At 37.2% G+C, this 17463-nt stretch overlaps 1 protein-coding gene across 4 annotated transcripts in view; it reads left to right on the top strand.

The window, feature by feature from the left end:
- The window catches only part of ENPEP (glutamyl aminopeptidase), an 86730-nt gene that overhangs the window by 25082 nt on the left and 44185 nt on the right, over positions 1-17463 (top strand). For all 4 annotated transcript variants that reach the window (XM_055273978.2, XM_063637228.1, XM_055273981.2 and 1 more), the window contains exons 4-8: positions 5906-6026; positions 8907-9061; positions 9499-9612; positions 12645-12779; positions 14609-14674. In XM_055273978.2, coding sequence (XP_055129953.1) covers positions 5906-6026; positions 8907-9061; positions 9499-9612; positions 12645-12779; positions 14609-14674 — 591 coding nt within the window. The remainder of the gene's footprint in view (positions 1-5905; positions 6027-8906; positions 9062-9498; positions 9613-12644; positions 12780-14608; positions 14675-17463) is intronic.

Raw genomic sequence — 17463 nt, 5'->3', positions numbered from 1 at the left:
CTTAAAAAATCATCTCAGTAAAGCAAGCTCATAAACTAGAAAAATGACAATTATTAAATAATGATGACAAGTCAGGGGTAATTGCCTGAACTTTATCATGGAAAGAAGTGCTGAGGCTTAGCAGATGATAGGGGAGAGTCAGTCACCTCTGCCAAAGCCCCGAGAGAGGAGAAGGAGATGCAGATGGAGCATACATTAAAGGTGGGGTCAGAGAGGGGGAAAAGTGTGGTGAGGATGAGTGAAGGCATCAGCACAAGGGAGGATGCTTTTAAAATCACCAAATCCAAACATCATAGATGTTCTGTTGTTACATGGATTACAGAAACCATGTTGGAGCTTTAAATGACAGAAAATGTTGGCATGTTGGTAGAGTCTTTAATATAAAAATGTTTGTGATATATGGTAGTTAAGACACAGTTATGCTTTGGCTAATTATGTTACAAAATTAATGGGCTGTAGCTATACATTCTCTGATTGTTTGGCTCTGTTGATCAAAGTAGCAGTGATAGAATAAAATCTATGACCTGATTTTTTTATGGTAACTTTCTGAAAATATTTCTTTTTTAAACTTTTATTTTAGGTTCAGGGGTATATGTGCGGGTTTGCTCTATAGTAAATTGCATGTCATGGGGGTTTGGTGTACAGATTATTTCACTTCTCAGGTAATAAGCACAGTGCCTGATAGGTAGTTTTTTCATTCTCACCGTCCTCCCTCTCTACTTTCAAGTAGGCCTTGATGTCTATTGCTTCCTTCTTGGGGTCCATGAGTACTCAATGTTCAGGTCCCACTTATAAGTGAGAAGATTGTGGTATTTGGTTCTCTGTTGCTATGCTAGTTCTCTTAGGATAAAAGACTCCAGCTTTATCCAGGTTGCTGCAAAGGACATGATCTCATTCTATTTTATGGCTGTGAAGTAGTCCCTGGTGTATATATACCACATTTTGTTTATCCAGTCTACTGTTGATGAAAATAGGTTGATTCCATCCATGTCTTTGCTACTGTGAATAGTGCTGTGATGAACATATGGAGGCCTGTGTCTTTATGGCAGAACGGTTTGTATTTCTTTGGGTATATATATCCTGTAATAAGATGGCTGGATCATTTGGTAATTCTGCTTTAGTTCTTTGAGAAATTGCCAAACTGCTTTCCACAATGGATAAACTAATTTGCATTCCCACCAACAGTGTATAAGTGTTCCCTTTTCTCTACAAGTTTGCCAGCATGTTATTTTTTGACCTTTTAATAATAGCGATTCTGACTGGGTGAGATAGTATCTCATTGTGGTTTTGATTTGCAGTTCTCTAATGATTAGTGATGTTGCGCATTTTTTCATATGCTTATGGGCCATATATGAAAAGCATCTTTTGAAAAGTGTCTATTCACATCCTTTGCCCATTTTTTAATAGGGTTGTTTGTTTTTGCTTGCTGATTTGTTTAAGTTCTTTACAGATTCTGGATATTTTACCTTAGTTGGATGCACAGTTTGCAAATATTTTCTCGCATTATGTAGGTTGTCTGTTTACTCTGTTGATAGTTCGTTTTGCTGTGCAGAAGCTCTTTAGTTTAAGTCCATTTGCCTACTTATGGTTTTGTTGCAGTGTCTTTTGGCATCTTTGTCTTGAAATCTTTGCCAGGTCCTATGTCTGGAATGGTATTTCCTAGGTTATCTTCCAGGGTTTTTATAGTTTTAGGTTTTACACTTTTTAACCTGTCTTGAGTTGACTTTTGTATATGGTGTAAGGAAGGGGTCCAGTTTCAATCCTCTGAATATGGCTAGTCAGTTATCCCAGCATACAGTTATTGAATAGAGAGTCTTATCCCTATTGCTTCTTTTTGCCAACTTTGTTGAAGATCAGATGGTTGTAGGTGTATGGCATTATTTCTAGGCTGTCTATTCTGCGTCACTGGTCTGTGTGTGTATTTTTGTCTTAGTACCATGCTGTTTTGGTTACTATAGGCTTGTAGTATAGTTTAAAGTCAGGTAATGTGATTCCTCCAGCTTTTTCTTTTTGCTTAAAATTACCTTGGCTATTATATTTTTGGTGCCATGTAAATTTTAAAATAGTCTTTTCTAATTCTGTCAAAACTATCACTGGTTGTTTGATAGGAACAGCATTGAATCTGTAAATTGCTTTGGGCAGTATGGCCATTTTAACAATATTGATTCTTCTTATTTGATGTTTTCTTTTTTTTTATTTATTATACTTTAAGTTCTAGGGTGAATGTGCACAACATCAGGTTAGTTACATGTGTATACATGTGCCATGTTGGTGTGCTGCACCCATTAACTCGTCATTTAACATTAGGTATATCTCCTAATGCTATCCCTCCCCCTTCCCCCCACCCCACAACAGGCCCTAGTGTGTGATGTTCCCCTTCCTGTGTCCAAGTGTTCTCATTGTTCAGTTCCCACCTATTGAGTGAGAACATGCAGTGTTTGGTTTTTTGTCCTTGCCATAGTTTACTGAGAATGATGGTTTCCAGCTTCACTCATGTCCCTACGAAGGACATGAACTCGATGTTTTCTTTATTTTTGTCTGACTGAGTTAGTTTGGGAAGGCAGTTTTTGAGCTCTGAGATTCTTTCTTCAGCTTGGCCTATTCTGCTGTTAATAATTGTGATTTCATGATGAAATTCCTGTAGTGTGTTTTTTTAGCTCTGTCAGGTCACTTTTGTTCTTTCTTATAATGGTTATTTTGTCTTTCAGTTCCTGTACCGTTATATTGTAATCCTTAGATTCCTTGGATTGGTTTCAACTTTCTCCAGAATCTCAATGATCTTCCTTCCTATCCATATTCTGAATTCTATTCTACCATTTCAGTCATTTCAGCCTGGTTAAGAACCCTTGCTGTGGAGCTAGTGTGGTTGTTTGGAGGAAAGAAGCCAGTCTGGCTTTTTGAGTTGCCAGAGATCCTGCACTAGTTCTTTCTCATCTGTGTGGGCTGACATTCCCTCAACTGTGGTGGCTGATGTTCCCTCAACTGTGGTGTAATTTGAGTATAGTCGGTTGATTTCTTTCCTGGATGTTTTCAGAGGACCAAGTGTTTGTGCTGGGTCATTATTTGTGGCTGAATTCATGTCCTTGATTTCGCAGGGGCGTTATGTTAGCAAAGTATTTTTGGTGCTGAAGTTTGGGCTGTGATCCAGTAGATGGTGCTTAAGCATAATGGCCATTAGTTAGGCTCTTGCTCAGCCACATGGCTCCTCTGTGTTTCCTCCTGATTGCAGCTGTGCTCTCTCTCAGTGCTCTGAAACTGTGGGCTCCTCTCCCACTCGAGTACTGGCTGCAGATCTCAGCTTGGCACTCCTGGGCTGCTCACCACAGCCTTGGAGCAAGCTCAGGCTTTATGCTCCTTCTGCAGCTTGGAGGCAGCAGGGGAAGGGACCTTGGCAGTCACTGTGGCAGAGGGCTTTTCACTGGTCTTTTGGAACTCCACCCCAGAGAAATGCAGAGCCACTACCAATAGGTGCAATCAGCCCAGGGTCAGGTGGTTATATTGTGGGCCCAAGACAAGGGCCTGCCTGATGATGAGCAGGGGTAACAGGGGGTTGTGGCTGGGACAAACTGGCTTATTTTCCTTAGGGTGACTGCAGCTTACTGGAGATATGATTAAAGCACTCAGGGTCTTTGATCCATACCTAGTCCAAGGGCAGCAAGGGCAGTACCATTGCAGCAGCCATGGCAGAGGGGCTTTCAGTTGCCTCTGGGAGATCCACCTTAGAGAAATGCAGAGCGGCTGCCACTGGGAATGTTCAGCCAGGGGGTGGGGCCGCTGCACTGCTGGCCTGAGCTGAGGTCCCTGCTTGGTGAAGAGGTGACCTTGATTATGAGGGGTCATAGATCACAGATTATCTGCAGACTGACCAGGCTGGAAAGACAGAGCATATTTCTATGGACTCGAGTTTCTCAGAAACAAAAGAGGAAGGGACTGCTTTTATTTTGATTGAATTTACATTAACATCAATCTTCTTTAAACACATTGCTTTCCACTGTCACCAACAGAAATACAGAGAAAGAAAAATGAATTACACTGTCTCAGAAGCATACTGCTTAAAGGGAGTTTAAGCATACTGCTTAAAGCATACTGCTTAAAGGGGAAATGAGAAAATATTAGCAGAAAGAGCACATTGAGTCTTTCTCCTTCCCATTGCTCCATCTACGGTGGGAGACCTCACCATGGTCTTTCAACTGCTTTCACAATTCTCTTTTGCTCACCAAATATTATGTGCCGCACCAAAGCACTGAGTGTGTAGGCAACAGTGGAGTGGGTCAAGAGGACTGCCCTTCCTGAAGTTTTTAATGCTAGAGAACAGATGTGTTAGAAAATCTGAGTTTTGACACACCAGTTAGTTCACAGAAGAAAAATTCTGAGACTCTCGGTTTATGACACGGCAATCCTGTATGAACGTGGTGACTTTTATTTTAGATGGTCAATTCCCTTTACTCTGTTCAATGGCCAAAAACTGGATCCTTAGTTTCCCTCAATTTCTTGGAAAAATACATGTCTTTGTTCACAAAGAGGACAGGAGGGTAATCCAAACAGTTTCACTTTTTGATTGCTTAACAACTATTAGAGAAAATGCATCATCACTTCTGTAAGAAAAAAAATTTTCTAAGAATATTGAGATGATTGAGTGAGTTGTGCCATCTTTGGAGGTGAAGATGAACACATCTTTATTTATGCAAATAAAGCAAGAATGCCAATTACCCAATGGATGTGAGAATAGTGAGCCAGCACTGGTAATTTAAGGGATGCACTTTCAGAATGTGTTCTTTACATTAGTGAATCATTCCAGTGTTCTTTGCTTCTAGCAAAAGGTGGTTCAAGATGTGTGCCTAAGTGAATACCAAAACTAGCAATGCATTGGGAATAATAAACAGAGTAGGCAATATTTTCTTTTTTTCTGAGTCAGCTGTTCTAATTAGGTAAATGGTCTTGAACTCACTGAATGATTACATCTTTTGCTTTCTTTGAGGTTTTGAATCAGGTTGTAGGCTTAGCAGGTATATTTTATTTGAATTTCTCACAAACTTTTAGCAGACACTAGTTGCCTGAGGCACTTCTTCCTCTTTCACATATTGAGAAATGCCTAAACACCTGTGATATTCTTGTCTGGAGACCACATCTGCTTTCACGACACTATGTTGAAGAGGATTCTTGAAAATTTTTTATAAAGTCAGACATGCTTAGAATTGGGGGCAAAAATCTGTACTTGGTTTGATTTATAAAATATGTCATAAGGACACAAAGTAGAGACTTAGAGAATTGATGTAGCTTACCAAGATGACTTTCTCTCAGGGAAAGTTTGGATCATTATAATTTAAGCTCTGGCGCTGAATAGTTAGAATATCAGAAGGGTTATTCTGAAATAACTAGATAGAATAGCACAAGTGGAAAACATGTATTCAGGGGCTCTTTAGATGAGAAAAATCCCATTAATTCAATTCCTCAAGGACAAATTATACAGACAGAAAGAGACAGAGACAGAGAAAGAGAAAGAGCACACAAGAGAGAAATTGATAGGTAGGTATATGGATGGATGAATAGATAGATTAATAGATTTTTAGAAGATAATATATGTTCTAAGTAGAAAAAATTAATAACATTTTTCAAAAGTCTGGGACATCGTGCCAGCCGTTGTGTCTTACATTATTTCTAGTCATTAAAATCACTTAGTGAGTTGTGAAGTTTTATTAACATTTTACATAAAATTCCTCCACAGTCTCAGAGATGTGCAGTGATTTATGAGACAACACAGCTAGTATGAGGCAGAATTGGAATTCAAATTAGACATATCTGGCTCCAAAGCCCACTTTCTTTCAAGTATGTTATGCATCACAGTTTTTGTATTTTGTTGAATGAAGAATAATTTTCACTGAATTTTTTGTGTTTTGTTTAATAGCTTACAATTTATGTCCAGCCAGAGCAAAAGCACACAGCCGAATATGCTGCAAACATAACTAAAAGTGTGTTTGATTATTTTGAAGAATACTTTGCTATGAATTATTCTCTTCCTAAATTAGGTGAGGATCATTTTTTAATTTTCTTATTTTTAATATTGCCTTTGTTTTTATCTAAGTTAACTCATTTCTTCTAATTATGTCACCATCAGTTAACAGTTATCCTTAAGTCCTTTTATTCTATGCCTACAATATCTTGGGCTCAAGTAAGCCGCCTGCCTCGGCCTCCCAAAGTGCTAGGATTACAGGCATAATCAACCATGCCCAGCCTGTACTCTGTTCTTATCTGATAAATATGTAGTCTTGTGTTTCCAAATAAAGATGAAAGTATGTGCACAAAATTGCAGAGCTTGGTAGTGATGGAGCCACAAATAGCAACCTAGATCAGTTGATTTCAAAATCAGCATTCATCCCAATACTTGCTCTGCCTCCCTGTCATCAGTGAGTTAAAAAATAATAGGGATAAATGATGTTGTAAGAGTCCCATGTGCTTCCAGTCTTTCCATTGTTGTATGAGGCAAATTCTAGATTCCCCAGCAGTTTAATGAAATACTGGTGCTCCTTCCAGCAATAATTTTTTCTAATACAGAGGGAGACATGCATTCTTCATAAAGCAAAAGTGGCGCTACAACCAAAAAGGTGTGCATATGACATTTCTATCAATAGCGGAAATGCTTTATTAGTAAGCTCGAGAGCTATTAACAAAGACTTTAAATATAACACCCATATAGATGTTTGTAGGGATGAAATGAAGGCAGTAAGAAAACAAATTAGCCAACAGTTGGCCTCCCTGTTTCTGTTTCTGCCTTTCCTTTAATAAATTATCAATGCACACAAGTGGAATGCCAAATTCTCTGCATGGGAATGGCTGTGGCTCGGAGCAAGCCTGTAGATGCTGCATGTCTCTTCAATGGATACAATTCTATTTTTTGATTGCTTAACAAATATTAGAGAAGGAGCTGGAAAAAGAAACAAGTTTTCATCAAAATCAGAATATTGGGCCAGGTGCAGTGGCTCACGCCTGTAATCCCAACATTTTAGGAGGCCCAGGCGGGCGGATCGCTTGAGCCCAGAGATTCAAGACCAGCCTGACAACATGGTGAAACCTCATCACTACAAAAAACACAAAAATTAGCCAAGTGTTGTGGCACACACCTGTAGTCTCAGCTACTCAGGAGGCTGAGGTGGGAGGATCACTTGAGCCCAGGAGGTTGAGGCTGCAGTGAGCCATGATTGTGTCACTGCAGTCTAGGTAACAGAAGACCTCATCTCAATTTAAAAATATCAGAATAATATTTAATAAAATATTGTGCACATGAATTTAAAGATCCTTTGCCTTTTATCTCAGTTACAGCACCCAGGATAACCTGAGAAGTGGAAATCTCACAAATTTATTACTTTCTTCTCCTCTCTTTCTCCCTCTCCCCAACTCTTTTATTCTGTTTTATGTGCATTTTCAACCCTCTCAGAATTAATTATATCTTAGACTCCCTAGAAGGGACTTCTGCATTTATTAGACTCCAAAGGGTTAAATATATAAGAATTAGTTAGTTATAATGCCAATACTGACCAAAAAAAAAAAAAGATTGCAAAAAATTCCTTTTGTTCAAGGATTAAGTGCAAACTGCACTCCACAACATTATGAAAAATATTGGCCCTTGGGGGAGATACTTCTCTACTTTTGAAATGACTGTCTTGTGATAAAATAACCAAATCTAAAAATGACGATAACATGAAAAGGAAACTACTATTGTAGTCTTGACCTCTACTTAAGGTACATCCCTCTTCATTCTTTTATAAAAAGCTTTAAGAATATTTATTTTGGCCGGGTGCGGTGGCTCAGGCCTGTAATCCGAGCACTTTGGGAGGCCGAGGTGGGCGGATCAGGAAGTCAGGAGATCGAGACCATCCTGGGTAACACGGTGAATCCCTGTCTCTTCTAAAAATTCAAAAAATTAGCTGGGCGCGGTGGCGGGCGCCTGTAGTCCCAGCTACTCAGGAGGCTGAGGCGGGAGAATGGCGTGAACCCAGGAGGCAGAGCTTGCAGTGAGCCGAGATCGCGCCACTGCACTCGAGTCTGGGCAACAGAGTGAGACTCCGTCTCAAAAAAAAAAAATTATTTTAACCAGAAAGAAAGGAGGGCCTTCTCTTATATGTTAAGAGAAAAATCAATTTGTTTTCATTTCTGTGCCTCATTTAAATTATACGTAATAATAAATAAATTACATTCTGTTTACAGTTCATTAACAGGGGAAGCTGTATTTTGGCCACTAATCAACTGAGCATTTTCTGTCTTGGGATTTAACATAGAACTGATCAACACTGCCTCCTCCTGTCAGATATTACGTGTAAGACTATAGAAACTCCTATCCAACATTTTAGAACTGCAAGGGAATCTAGAGAGAATATAGTCAACTCCATGTTTCTCCAACCGATTTAATACATAAAAGCAGATGATAAGCTATTAGACTGGTATTTCTATCAATATTTTATAGAATTAGAGAAAAATGGAGTTTTATATTCCTGAATAATCTGTATCTTTGGATGGAAAACTGTATCTGTACACTTGGAAGCTCAGAACTTCTAAATACTAATTTGAAAACTTCTCTTTTTCCTCACAGCTTATCCCCTAAAACACATGTGCCTAACAAAAATGAAAAACAGAGAGAAGCAAAAAACATAAAATTATAGAGGAATTGCCATTAATGTCCTTCTTTAAAACAAAAACAAAACATTGATATCTGCAGCCAGCAGGGAATGCTTTATGGAAATTTTGAGTGCCTTAGGACTGAAACGTTTGCAGACATTGATTACAGTTCTTTACTCTAAGAAATTATTTTTAGCCTTTTAAAAAACATTCACCCAAATAACTTAATTTGGTAAGAAATGCTATGAACAAATGGAAAGAATGTATTTCTCACTGGACTCTTTCTTCTTCTATAGATAAAATCGCTATTCCAGATTTTGGCACTGGTGCTATGGAGAACTGGGGACTCATCACGTACAGAGAAACGAACCTGCTTTATGACCCTAAGGAATCAGCCTCATCAAACCAACAGAGAGTGGCCACTGTGGTTGCCCATGAACTTGTGCATCAGGTATAGAATCTTAGCACCGAATCAGCTTGTTTTTTTAAAGTGGCTTAAGCCCACAGGAATAATTCAAATTATTTATGACTTAGCAAATAAAAAATAGCCAACTCAGAAAAACTTGCATGAAAATCTTTCTTGGTACTAATAAACATTTAGCCATAAAGAAACTTTGAACCACATTGTTTTGTCTTTAGGAAATACACACGAGGCCTTCATATAAATTAATGTGCCCCAGTAATAACTAAATAAAGGCAATAAACTAAAGACAATTTAATATCATTTAAATAATCAGAAGAAAGCAGGAAATAAATGTTAAGTACAATGCCTGCCACTTCTGTCACAGTGACAACATTAGCACGGACAAATAAATGTTTTGACATTTTCTAGGCCTCTCTACCATACCCATAAGAATGTAATTATCTCTTTATTGCTTATAATTTCAGTGGTTTGGAAATATTGTGACCATGGACTGGTGGGAAGACTTGTGGCTAAATGAAGGATTTGCTTCTTTCTTTGAGTATCTGGGAGTAAACCATGCAGAAACAGACTGGCAAATGGTGAGTCCTAAAGACATAAACTTGAAATCTCTCTTTTCCTCATGCAAAGCAGATGGAAGCCTTTGGACTATAATGATGGTCCCGAGTCAGATGGCAAGTACAGTGGTGAGTGGGGAATTCCACTGTGAGGATAGGGTGGAGCCAGCTGACTTCCACTGACTACACCTTGCCTACAGCCTTTTCCCTCTCCCTAGAAGGGCAGCTGATCGTCACAATCTGGGGATATCCTTGACAGAGTCACTCAAAACACATTATTAAGGCAGGAAAAAAAATAGGTGGCATAGAAAATATTAACTCTGTGTTCCATAAAGTATCTATAGCACTAACCCTTTGAAAAAAAATGTCAGAGTCTCATTTGTGAATGACTTACTTTATTTCAGACAGATTGCAAAAATAGTGTGATGAAGAGATAACATAAACTTAGTAGTTAAATTAGTTAGATTGAAGTTCAAATCCTGAACACATCATTTCTTAGATGCATGACAGAGACTATGACCTTGAGCAAGTTATATGATATCTCTGAGTCCATTTTCTCCTTTATGAAATAGAACATTATTTTCTATCTTGTAAGCTTAAAAGTTCCCAAACATACATGTAATGACTATTAACATGTAGTGTGTCCCTCAGAGGCCTAGAATAGAAACTTTTATGAACCTTAAAATTTTTTTTCAGAAAACCTAGGTATATTTGTTATTTATATTTATATCATGGGAGTATTCTTATCTGATTGCATATATGAATGTACAAATACGTGGATGTGTCTAATTACAAGAGGTTTTGTACTGTGTAAAATACTGCCCTCTACTGGACAGAACAAAAAAGTTAAATGCTTGAAGCCCTTACAGTTTCTCTAGCCTACTTTACAAAGCGAAAGGGCTAATTTACAACAATTACTTCTTTAAAAATCTTATCTACATCTGGGTTTTTTTCAACTATGGAACTATTGACATTTTGGAGTAGATAATTCTTTTTTTGTGGGGGACTTTCCTGGGCGTTATAGGATACTTAGAATCCCCGACTTCTATTAACTAAATGCCAGGAACCTGCCAGCCCCTGTTGTGACAACTAAAAATGTCTCCACATATTTCCAGGTGTCCTGTTGGGGACAAAAATTTCCTCCAGTTGAAAACCACTCATATACATGGAAAATTGCTGATTTTATAATTTATTGAACATAAACTGTATAAATGGAAAATTGTGTTGTCCTTTATTTTCTCCAACACAGTATCCTGAGGCCCTTATAGCAAACTGTTATAAGAAATTATAACATTTTAATATTGTCTAATATTGCAAGTTCTGTGTTTCAAAAGCAGTGGCTAAATTCCAGAAGAATTTGCTATGCACTTCTTAAATGAAATTTAATCACATTGTTCAACACAACAATTAATTCATTCCTTCATCTATTCCTTCATTCCTTTTTTTTTTCCTTTTTGAGATGGAGTCTCGCTCTGTCACCCAGACTGGAGTGCAGTGGAGCAATCTCAGGTCACTGCAACCTCCACCCCCTGGGTTCAAGCGATTCTCCTGCCTCAGCCTCCTGAGTAGCTGGGACTATAGGCCCTCGCCACCACTCCTGGCTAATTTTTATATTTTTAGTAGAGATGGGGTTTTGCCATGTTGGCCAAGCTGATCTTGAACTCCTTACCTCAAGTGATCTGCCTGCCTTGGCCTCCCAAAATTCTGGGATTACAGGTGTGAGCCACCAAGCCCAGCCCATTCATTCATTCTTCATTCAGCAAATGGAGGACCCCAAAATGAATAATGAATAAAACACATTTCTTGCTCTTAAGGAGTTCTCAGTTTAAGGTCTTGTGGATGGAAGGGTCAGATAAAAAAAGATATTTTATAAGCGAGCTCAATAAATACCACAATCATGGACCCTCATTTCACTGGTGAAAAATCGGAAGGCCAGGAAAATGATATAACTTTCCAACATCACAGAGATAGCTGGTAGCAAAATCCAAAATCAAACACACAGTTGGTATAGTCAATCTTCCTGACACTGAGAACAGGATCTTTCTACTCACCACACCTAAACTTCCTAGGTATACAAAAATCAAAATCCAAGTCAAAATTATCTTGATTGGCAGTCATCACTTGACAGCAGTACCTTTCCTGTTATAAATGAAACCCGCATAATTGGAAAATGTAAGCTAATACAGCATACTCCTCTGTTGGAAATATTTTTAATTAAGTACAGCCAATGAAATTTTTAAAGTTAGCCATGATTTAGCAGAGTTAGATTTCAGTTTCTTACTGCTTAAGAATCAAAATAACTATAGCAGCTAATGGGTTAGGTTCTCATTCTGTGCCAGGTACTATGCCAAGTGCTAACCATGAATTTTATCATTGAGTCCTGTGCACAGTTCCACAAATAGAGGCCATAATTACTTCTATTTAATGGGTGAGGAAACTTGGTTAAACTTACATATCTAGAAAGTAAAAAGACTGAGCTTTGAACCAAGGAAGTCTGACAGTACTGCTAGGCCTGTCAACCACTGTGTATTGCTGACAAAACCTAGGAGGGAAACGAGAGGTGATTAGAACTAAAGGATAAACTGCTAATATTTTCTTTCATTAATTATTAAGTATCCAAATTCCAATAACAAGTTGATATCAGAAAAACCTGAACATCAATATTTGGCAAATTGATATGCTGCCTCACTTAATTCTTAGACCAAATCTATGGGGTGATGTCATCATTCTCATTGCACAGATAAAGAAATGGGGCTTGGAAAGTTTGGCACATGACCAAAAGTCATACAGAAGCAGCAGAAGCAGAATTCACAGAAGTTGATGTCTTCTTGGCCTGTCATCTGGGGGAAAAATTTAAAGGAATTAGAAGTAGAAGAAGGGAATGAAATCAATATAGCTCAACCAGTGCAAAATATGATTAATTTGAAGAACTAATGTTTAAGTAACTTAAGTCATTTATATTTATTTTCCTCCAATTTTTCTTATATATGGTATTTTAATTTATAAACTAGTATAAAGGAAATGCTATATTTCTTTGGCTCATTCTTTCATTTCAGCGTGACCAAATGTTACTTGAAGATGTATTACCTGTACAAGAGGATGATTCTTTGATGTCTTCGCATCCAATTGTTGTGACTGTGACAACCCCTGATGAAATAACATCTGTTTTTGATGGAATATCCTATAACAAGGTGGGAGAAATAGAACATTGTTTTGAACATCTTCCTGGTTAGTGACTTTTCTTTTAGTGGATACCTAAAAATGGTAAAAATGGTCACACTGTGCCAGTGAGCTTTGGAAAACGGTGTAGAACTTATTCAGAGTGCTGAATATTCAATAGTTTGTACTTTTCAGTAGAATTTAGTGCTGGTCATTGTCACAGGATTTTAAAAGAGATTTTTAAGAATTTCTCTTTACACATTTGTATATAATTATTTTCATTCTCATAATTGAATATTTAGATTTTAAGCATCACATTTCAAATTGTTTTATTTGATTTTTTAAAAGACAATAAATATTTTTCTTCTATGTGGTCAACCAGAAATGCCATATATGTGCACAGCTTTTCTGGTAGAATCTTTTATTGCCTGCAATAAACATTTAAATCCAACTCAGAAGGAAATACTTTTATTCCTTTTTAGAAGATGTAAAGATGAATTTGTTAGCATATTGTAGGTGAGGATTTTTTCTCCACTAACATTTTATGAAAAGTTGCTGAAAATCTATAACTCCAAGATTTATGTGACACATTCTGTCCCACAACATTTCATATAGTCTCTCCTTCAAACATATTCCATATCTGTGTGTAACATAATTTAAATTTTTATTTTAGTCATTTTCTACTTCAGCTTCTCATGGGTTTCCCACTACACTGAGGTGCTTAGAAGCTACTGCAAGCTAATACATTTTGTTATCCTGAGTGATACCTAAAGTTTTATTTGAGTCAACAATATTATAATTATTAAAATGAATACTTGAGTGAAAAAAACTTCTATGTATTAGCATTTGAAATTTTTAGCATCATATTTTTGACTTTCCCTCTTATATGATTCCCATGGTGTATGTTCAGCCTTCTTGTATTCATTTTTCTTTGATATTATGAATGATTCCTTTTATCTTTATGTCAAAATGAAAATTTTGAATCCACTTATAGCCTATTCTAATTATTCACATGGGAGAAGTTTAAATTTTTTCAATCATTTTTCCCCTTAGTCCTAGATACTCCTCAGGTTTAAGATATTATGTCCAAGATAAATAAATGTTTCTAGGCCTTTAGCTTTCTAAACAGGTATAAAATTAATTTAGAATGCTTAATAACTTACAGTAAAAATTACTAACAAGTGGGGGGCAGTGTTTTTTTTTTCATTCAGTTACTTGAAAATTGATTTAAAATATTATAAATTGTGCATTTCAGTACTAACCTTATAACACATAAAAAGAAAGTACAGAGCCAAGGTGTTCATCAGATTCTTCAGATGAAAGAAAAGCAAATGAGATAGACCACTTTGAAGAGAAAGATTGTATGCCTAAATTATGTATCCATGTATATTAAGCTATTTGACCAGATAATTCCTTGACTATCTACTTCCCTATGCTAAATCTAATTCTTATTTTCAAGTATGAAAATATATTTAATAAGTTGACAGAATTTTGCCCTGAAACTACTTTCCTCATTCATCAAAGAATGTGATTTTTTAGACTGTTTCTCTTTCATTAAGAAAGCCCCATCTGCTGGTTTATTTGGGGAAGTGCAATAATTATTTGAATCTGAAGTCCCTGAAATGATGGCCATTTTAGCAATTTCTCTTTACCTTTTAGTTATTTTAGATGCATAGATACAGGGACTGTGCCAAGTGGTATTTTCATCCTAAAATCATAAAGCCATATAATTTAGCAGAATCATCTTGAGGAACTAATCTCACAAATATGATCATGAAATACTAGTTGCAAGAGTAATAACTGATAATTGTTCCTTACATAGCCTTTATTAGTTTCATTTGTCTTTTTTTCCCTATTGTAGGGAGCTTCCATTTTGAGAATGCTTGAAGACTGGATAAAACCAGAGAATTTTCAAAAAGGATGTCGGGTATGATTTATTACTTTTAGTGATATCAAAAGTAAACTTCATTGATATGTGGCTGGTGAATGTTAAGATATGTGATTAATCAAGGATACTTTCCTTTTTAATCTCTTTACTGAGGCATAGATAGTATAGCAAAAGATAAAAAGATGATTTTACATCCAATTGAGTACCTACATTGTATCTGTAATGATCATTTAGCAGAAGTCTCATGGAGAAGTTGGAACAGATTACTTAGTTATTTTTGAAACTCCTTACGTGTGTATTAGTAAGCTTGGCCTGCCATAAGGAAATACCATAGGCTGCATGGCTTAAATGACAGAAATGCATTTTTCTCGCAGTTATGGAGGCTGGAAAGTCCAAGATCAAAGTGCTGGCTGATTCAGGTTCTGGTGAAGCCTCTTTTCCTGGCTTGCAGATGGTAGACTTCCCACTGTGTCCTCACATGGCAGAGAGAGAGAGAGAGGGAGAGACAGAGAGAGCACTCTGGTGTCTCTTACAAGGATACTGATTCCATCATAAGGGTCCCAGCCTCATGATCTCATCTAAATGTGACACCTCCCAAAGGCTTCTAAATACTATCACACTGGGGGTTAGGGCTTATATGAATTTCAGGGAATACGATTCTTTCCATAGCAACCTGATACAAACATTTAAATCTATCTATAAAGGTCATCCCTTATACTGAGTATAGGACTTTTCCCTTATTATTAGATTAGAAAAGACCAATATTAGTATGCTTATTACAATGGAGTCAATGAATAAAGGGGCTTACTTCCTTTTGGTAACAGAAATGACAATAAACTTTCTGAAGCATTTCACACATCCCACTTAAGCGTATTATTCCAGGAGATGTTTCTGTTTCATTTTCCTTCTTCTAACAGACCCTAAGCCAATCGTCCCAGGTTTGTTTTTATTTTTAATTTTATCAAAGTAGCTACAATGTGTCCCTATAACTGCCGTCTCTGCAGGTTGGCCCCATTCCAGCCTAGAAATGAAGTTCTCTTCCTACTCTTTCCCTTCCACCTCCATCTTGCCTACTGCAATAACCCAGGTAGTTAGGAGCAGCAGTGCTGACTGTATCCATCCCAGAGAGCAGAAAACAGGTTGGAGAAATGCCCCCTGCTGGCTGCCACAGAAAGTACTTCTTCTGTATGTGATTCCCCAGAAGGACGTCACCATTCCCACAGATCTCACTCCCATCAAGCCTTCTTATGTGGCATTTAGCCCTCTCTACACTACTCTAAAAGAAAATGACCCCCTTCTACCCAATAGTGAAACACCTAGGTGATTATTAAAGTGAGAAATAAAGTCAAGATTTAGGAAATATTTGGGAAGTATATCAGTATATTTTAACCCTTTGTCTATTAGTAAAATATTTTGTAGAGACATTAGGTGCAGAGAAGCTACGTGCTTGTGCTTCTGCATACATGAGAACATCTTGTAACTTTTCCATAAGTTTCAAACTCAAGTGTTATCATATCTTCCCTCATTGTAAGCATTATTATTATTATTATTATTATTATTATTATTATTATCGAGACAGAGTCTTGCTCTGTCGCCGAGGCTGGAGTGCAGTGGCGTGATCTTGGCTCATTGCAACCTCTCCCTCCCGGGTTCAAGCGATTCTCACGTCTCAGTCTCCCGAGTAGCTGGGATTACAGGCACCACCACGCTGGGCTAATTTTTATATTTTTAGTAGAGATGGGGTGTCGCCATGTTGCCCAGGCTGGTCTTGAACTTGTGAGCTCAAGAGATCCGCCTGCCTCGGCCTCCCAAAGTGCTGGGATTACAGCCATGAGCCACTGTGCCCAGCCCATTGTAAGCATCTTTAATCAGGAACTCTGTCTTCTATATTTTTACCTATACTGCAGGGCCTAGTTTAATTACACGTTAAGTCGTCCTGAAAATGTTTGTTAAATGAATGAATGAGTGAATAGCCTATAATAAACTATACAGAACATAGAAATAAAGAAGATTCATTTTCAAAAATTAAGTTAAAATTCGGTTTGTATAGTTTTGATTCTAAATTAAATTGTAATTAATAAATAACATAGTTTTGGCATCTTCAGAGCTGGCTTCAAATTAAATAATCTTTCATATTGACTTTGATAGAGAAGTACCAAGATTCCTTGAAAATGAATAGCTATCCTAATAATTCAATAAAACTCTCATATTTCCTTTAACCTGGTATCTATGTTATAATTAATTTAAAAAACCAGTTTTGTCTAAAACTAATAATTCTCAAGTTAAAAGTCTTCCTTTACTCTAATTGTGATCACAGATGGTGCTAAAAACTGAACTAGGAATAATGGATATTAATATTTCATACCATTATAGTGCTATGGAATGAACTTACACAAAACACCCAAACACTCTTTTCCTTCAATCTTCAAACACTAGCTAATATCTGAAAATAGTATATGATCGATATAGGCCACATCCAATAAGCCGTCAGACCAGCTGGAACATAGTTCCATAGTTCACATAGTTCGAGCATCCCAACAATATCCTCCTTGAGTTGTCATCATCACTCTATGATTGTTGCCCTGAAATCCCACAGGCTATGAATGGGAGTTCAAGGTATTTCTGTTGCAAATACTAACTTTCTGCCAAAATGACTCTTTATTAGCTAACCTGGTGTGGAACTAAATCTGGGGCTGGCCAGTTGTCTATTCTCTTTCATGCTCATCACCTTGCCCCAAACTCAACCTCAAACAGCAAAATAGGTGCAGGATGGAGGAAATAAGAGCAAAATTATCAACTGGAAAATCTTTAAGGCTATACGTGTACAT

Source organism: Symphalangus syndactylus, chromosome 4 (assembly GCF_028878055.3).
Source record: "Symphalangus syndactylus isolate Jambi chromosome 4, NHGRI_mSymSyn1-v2.1_pri, whole genome shotgun sequence".
NCBI classification, from domain to species: Eukaryota; Metazoa; Chordata; class Mammalia; order Primates; family Hylobatidae; genus Symphalangus; species Symphalangus syndactylus.
This window is presented reverse-complemented; position numbering and strand designations above follow the sequence as displayed.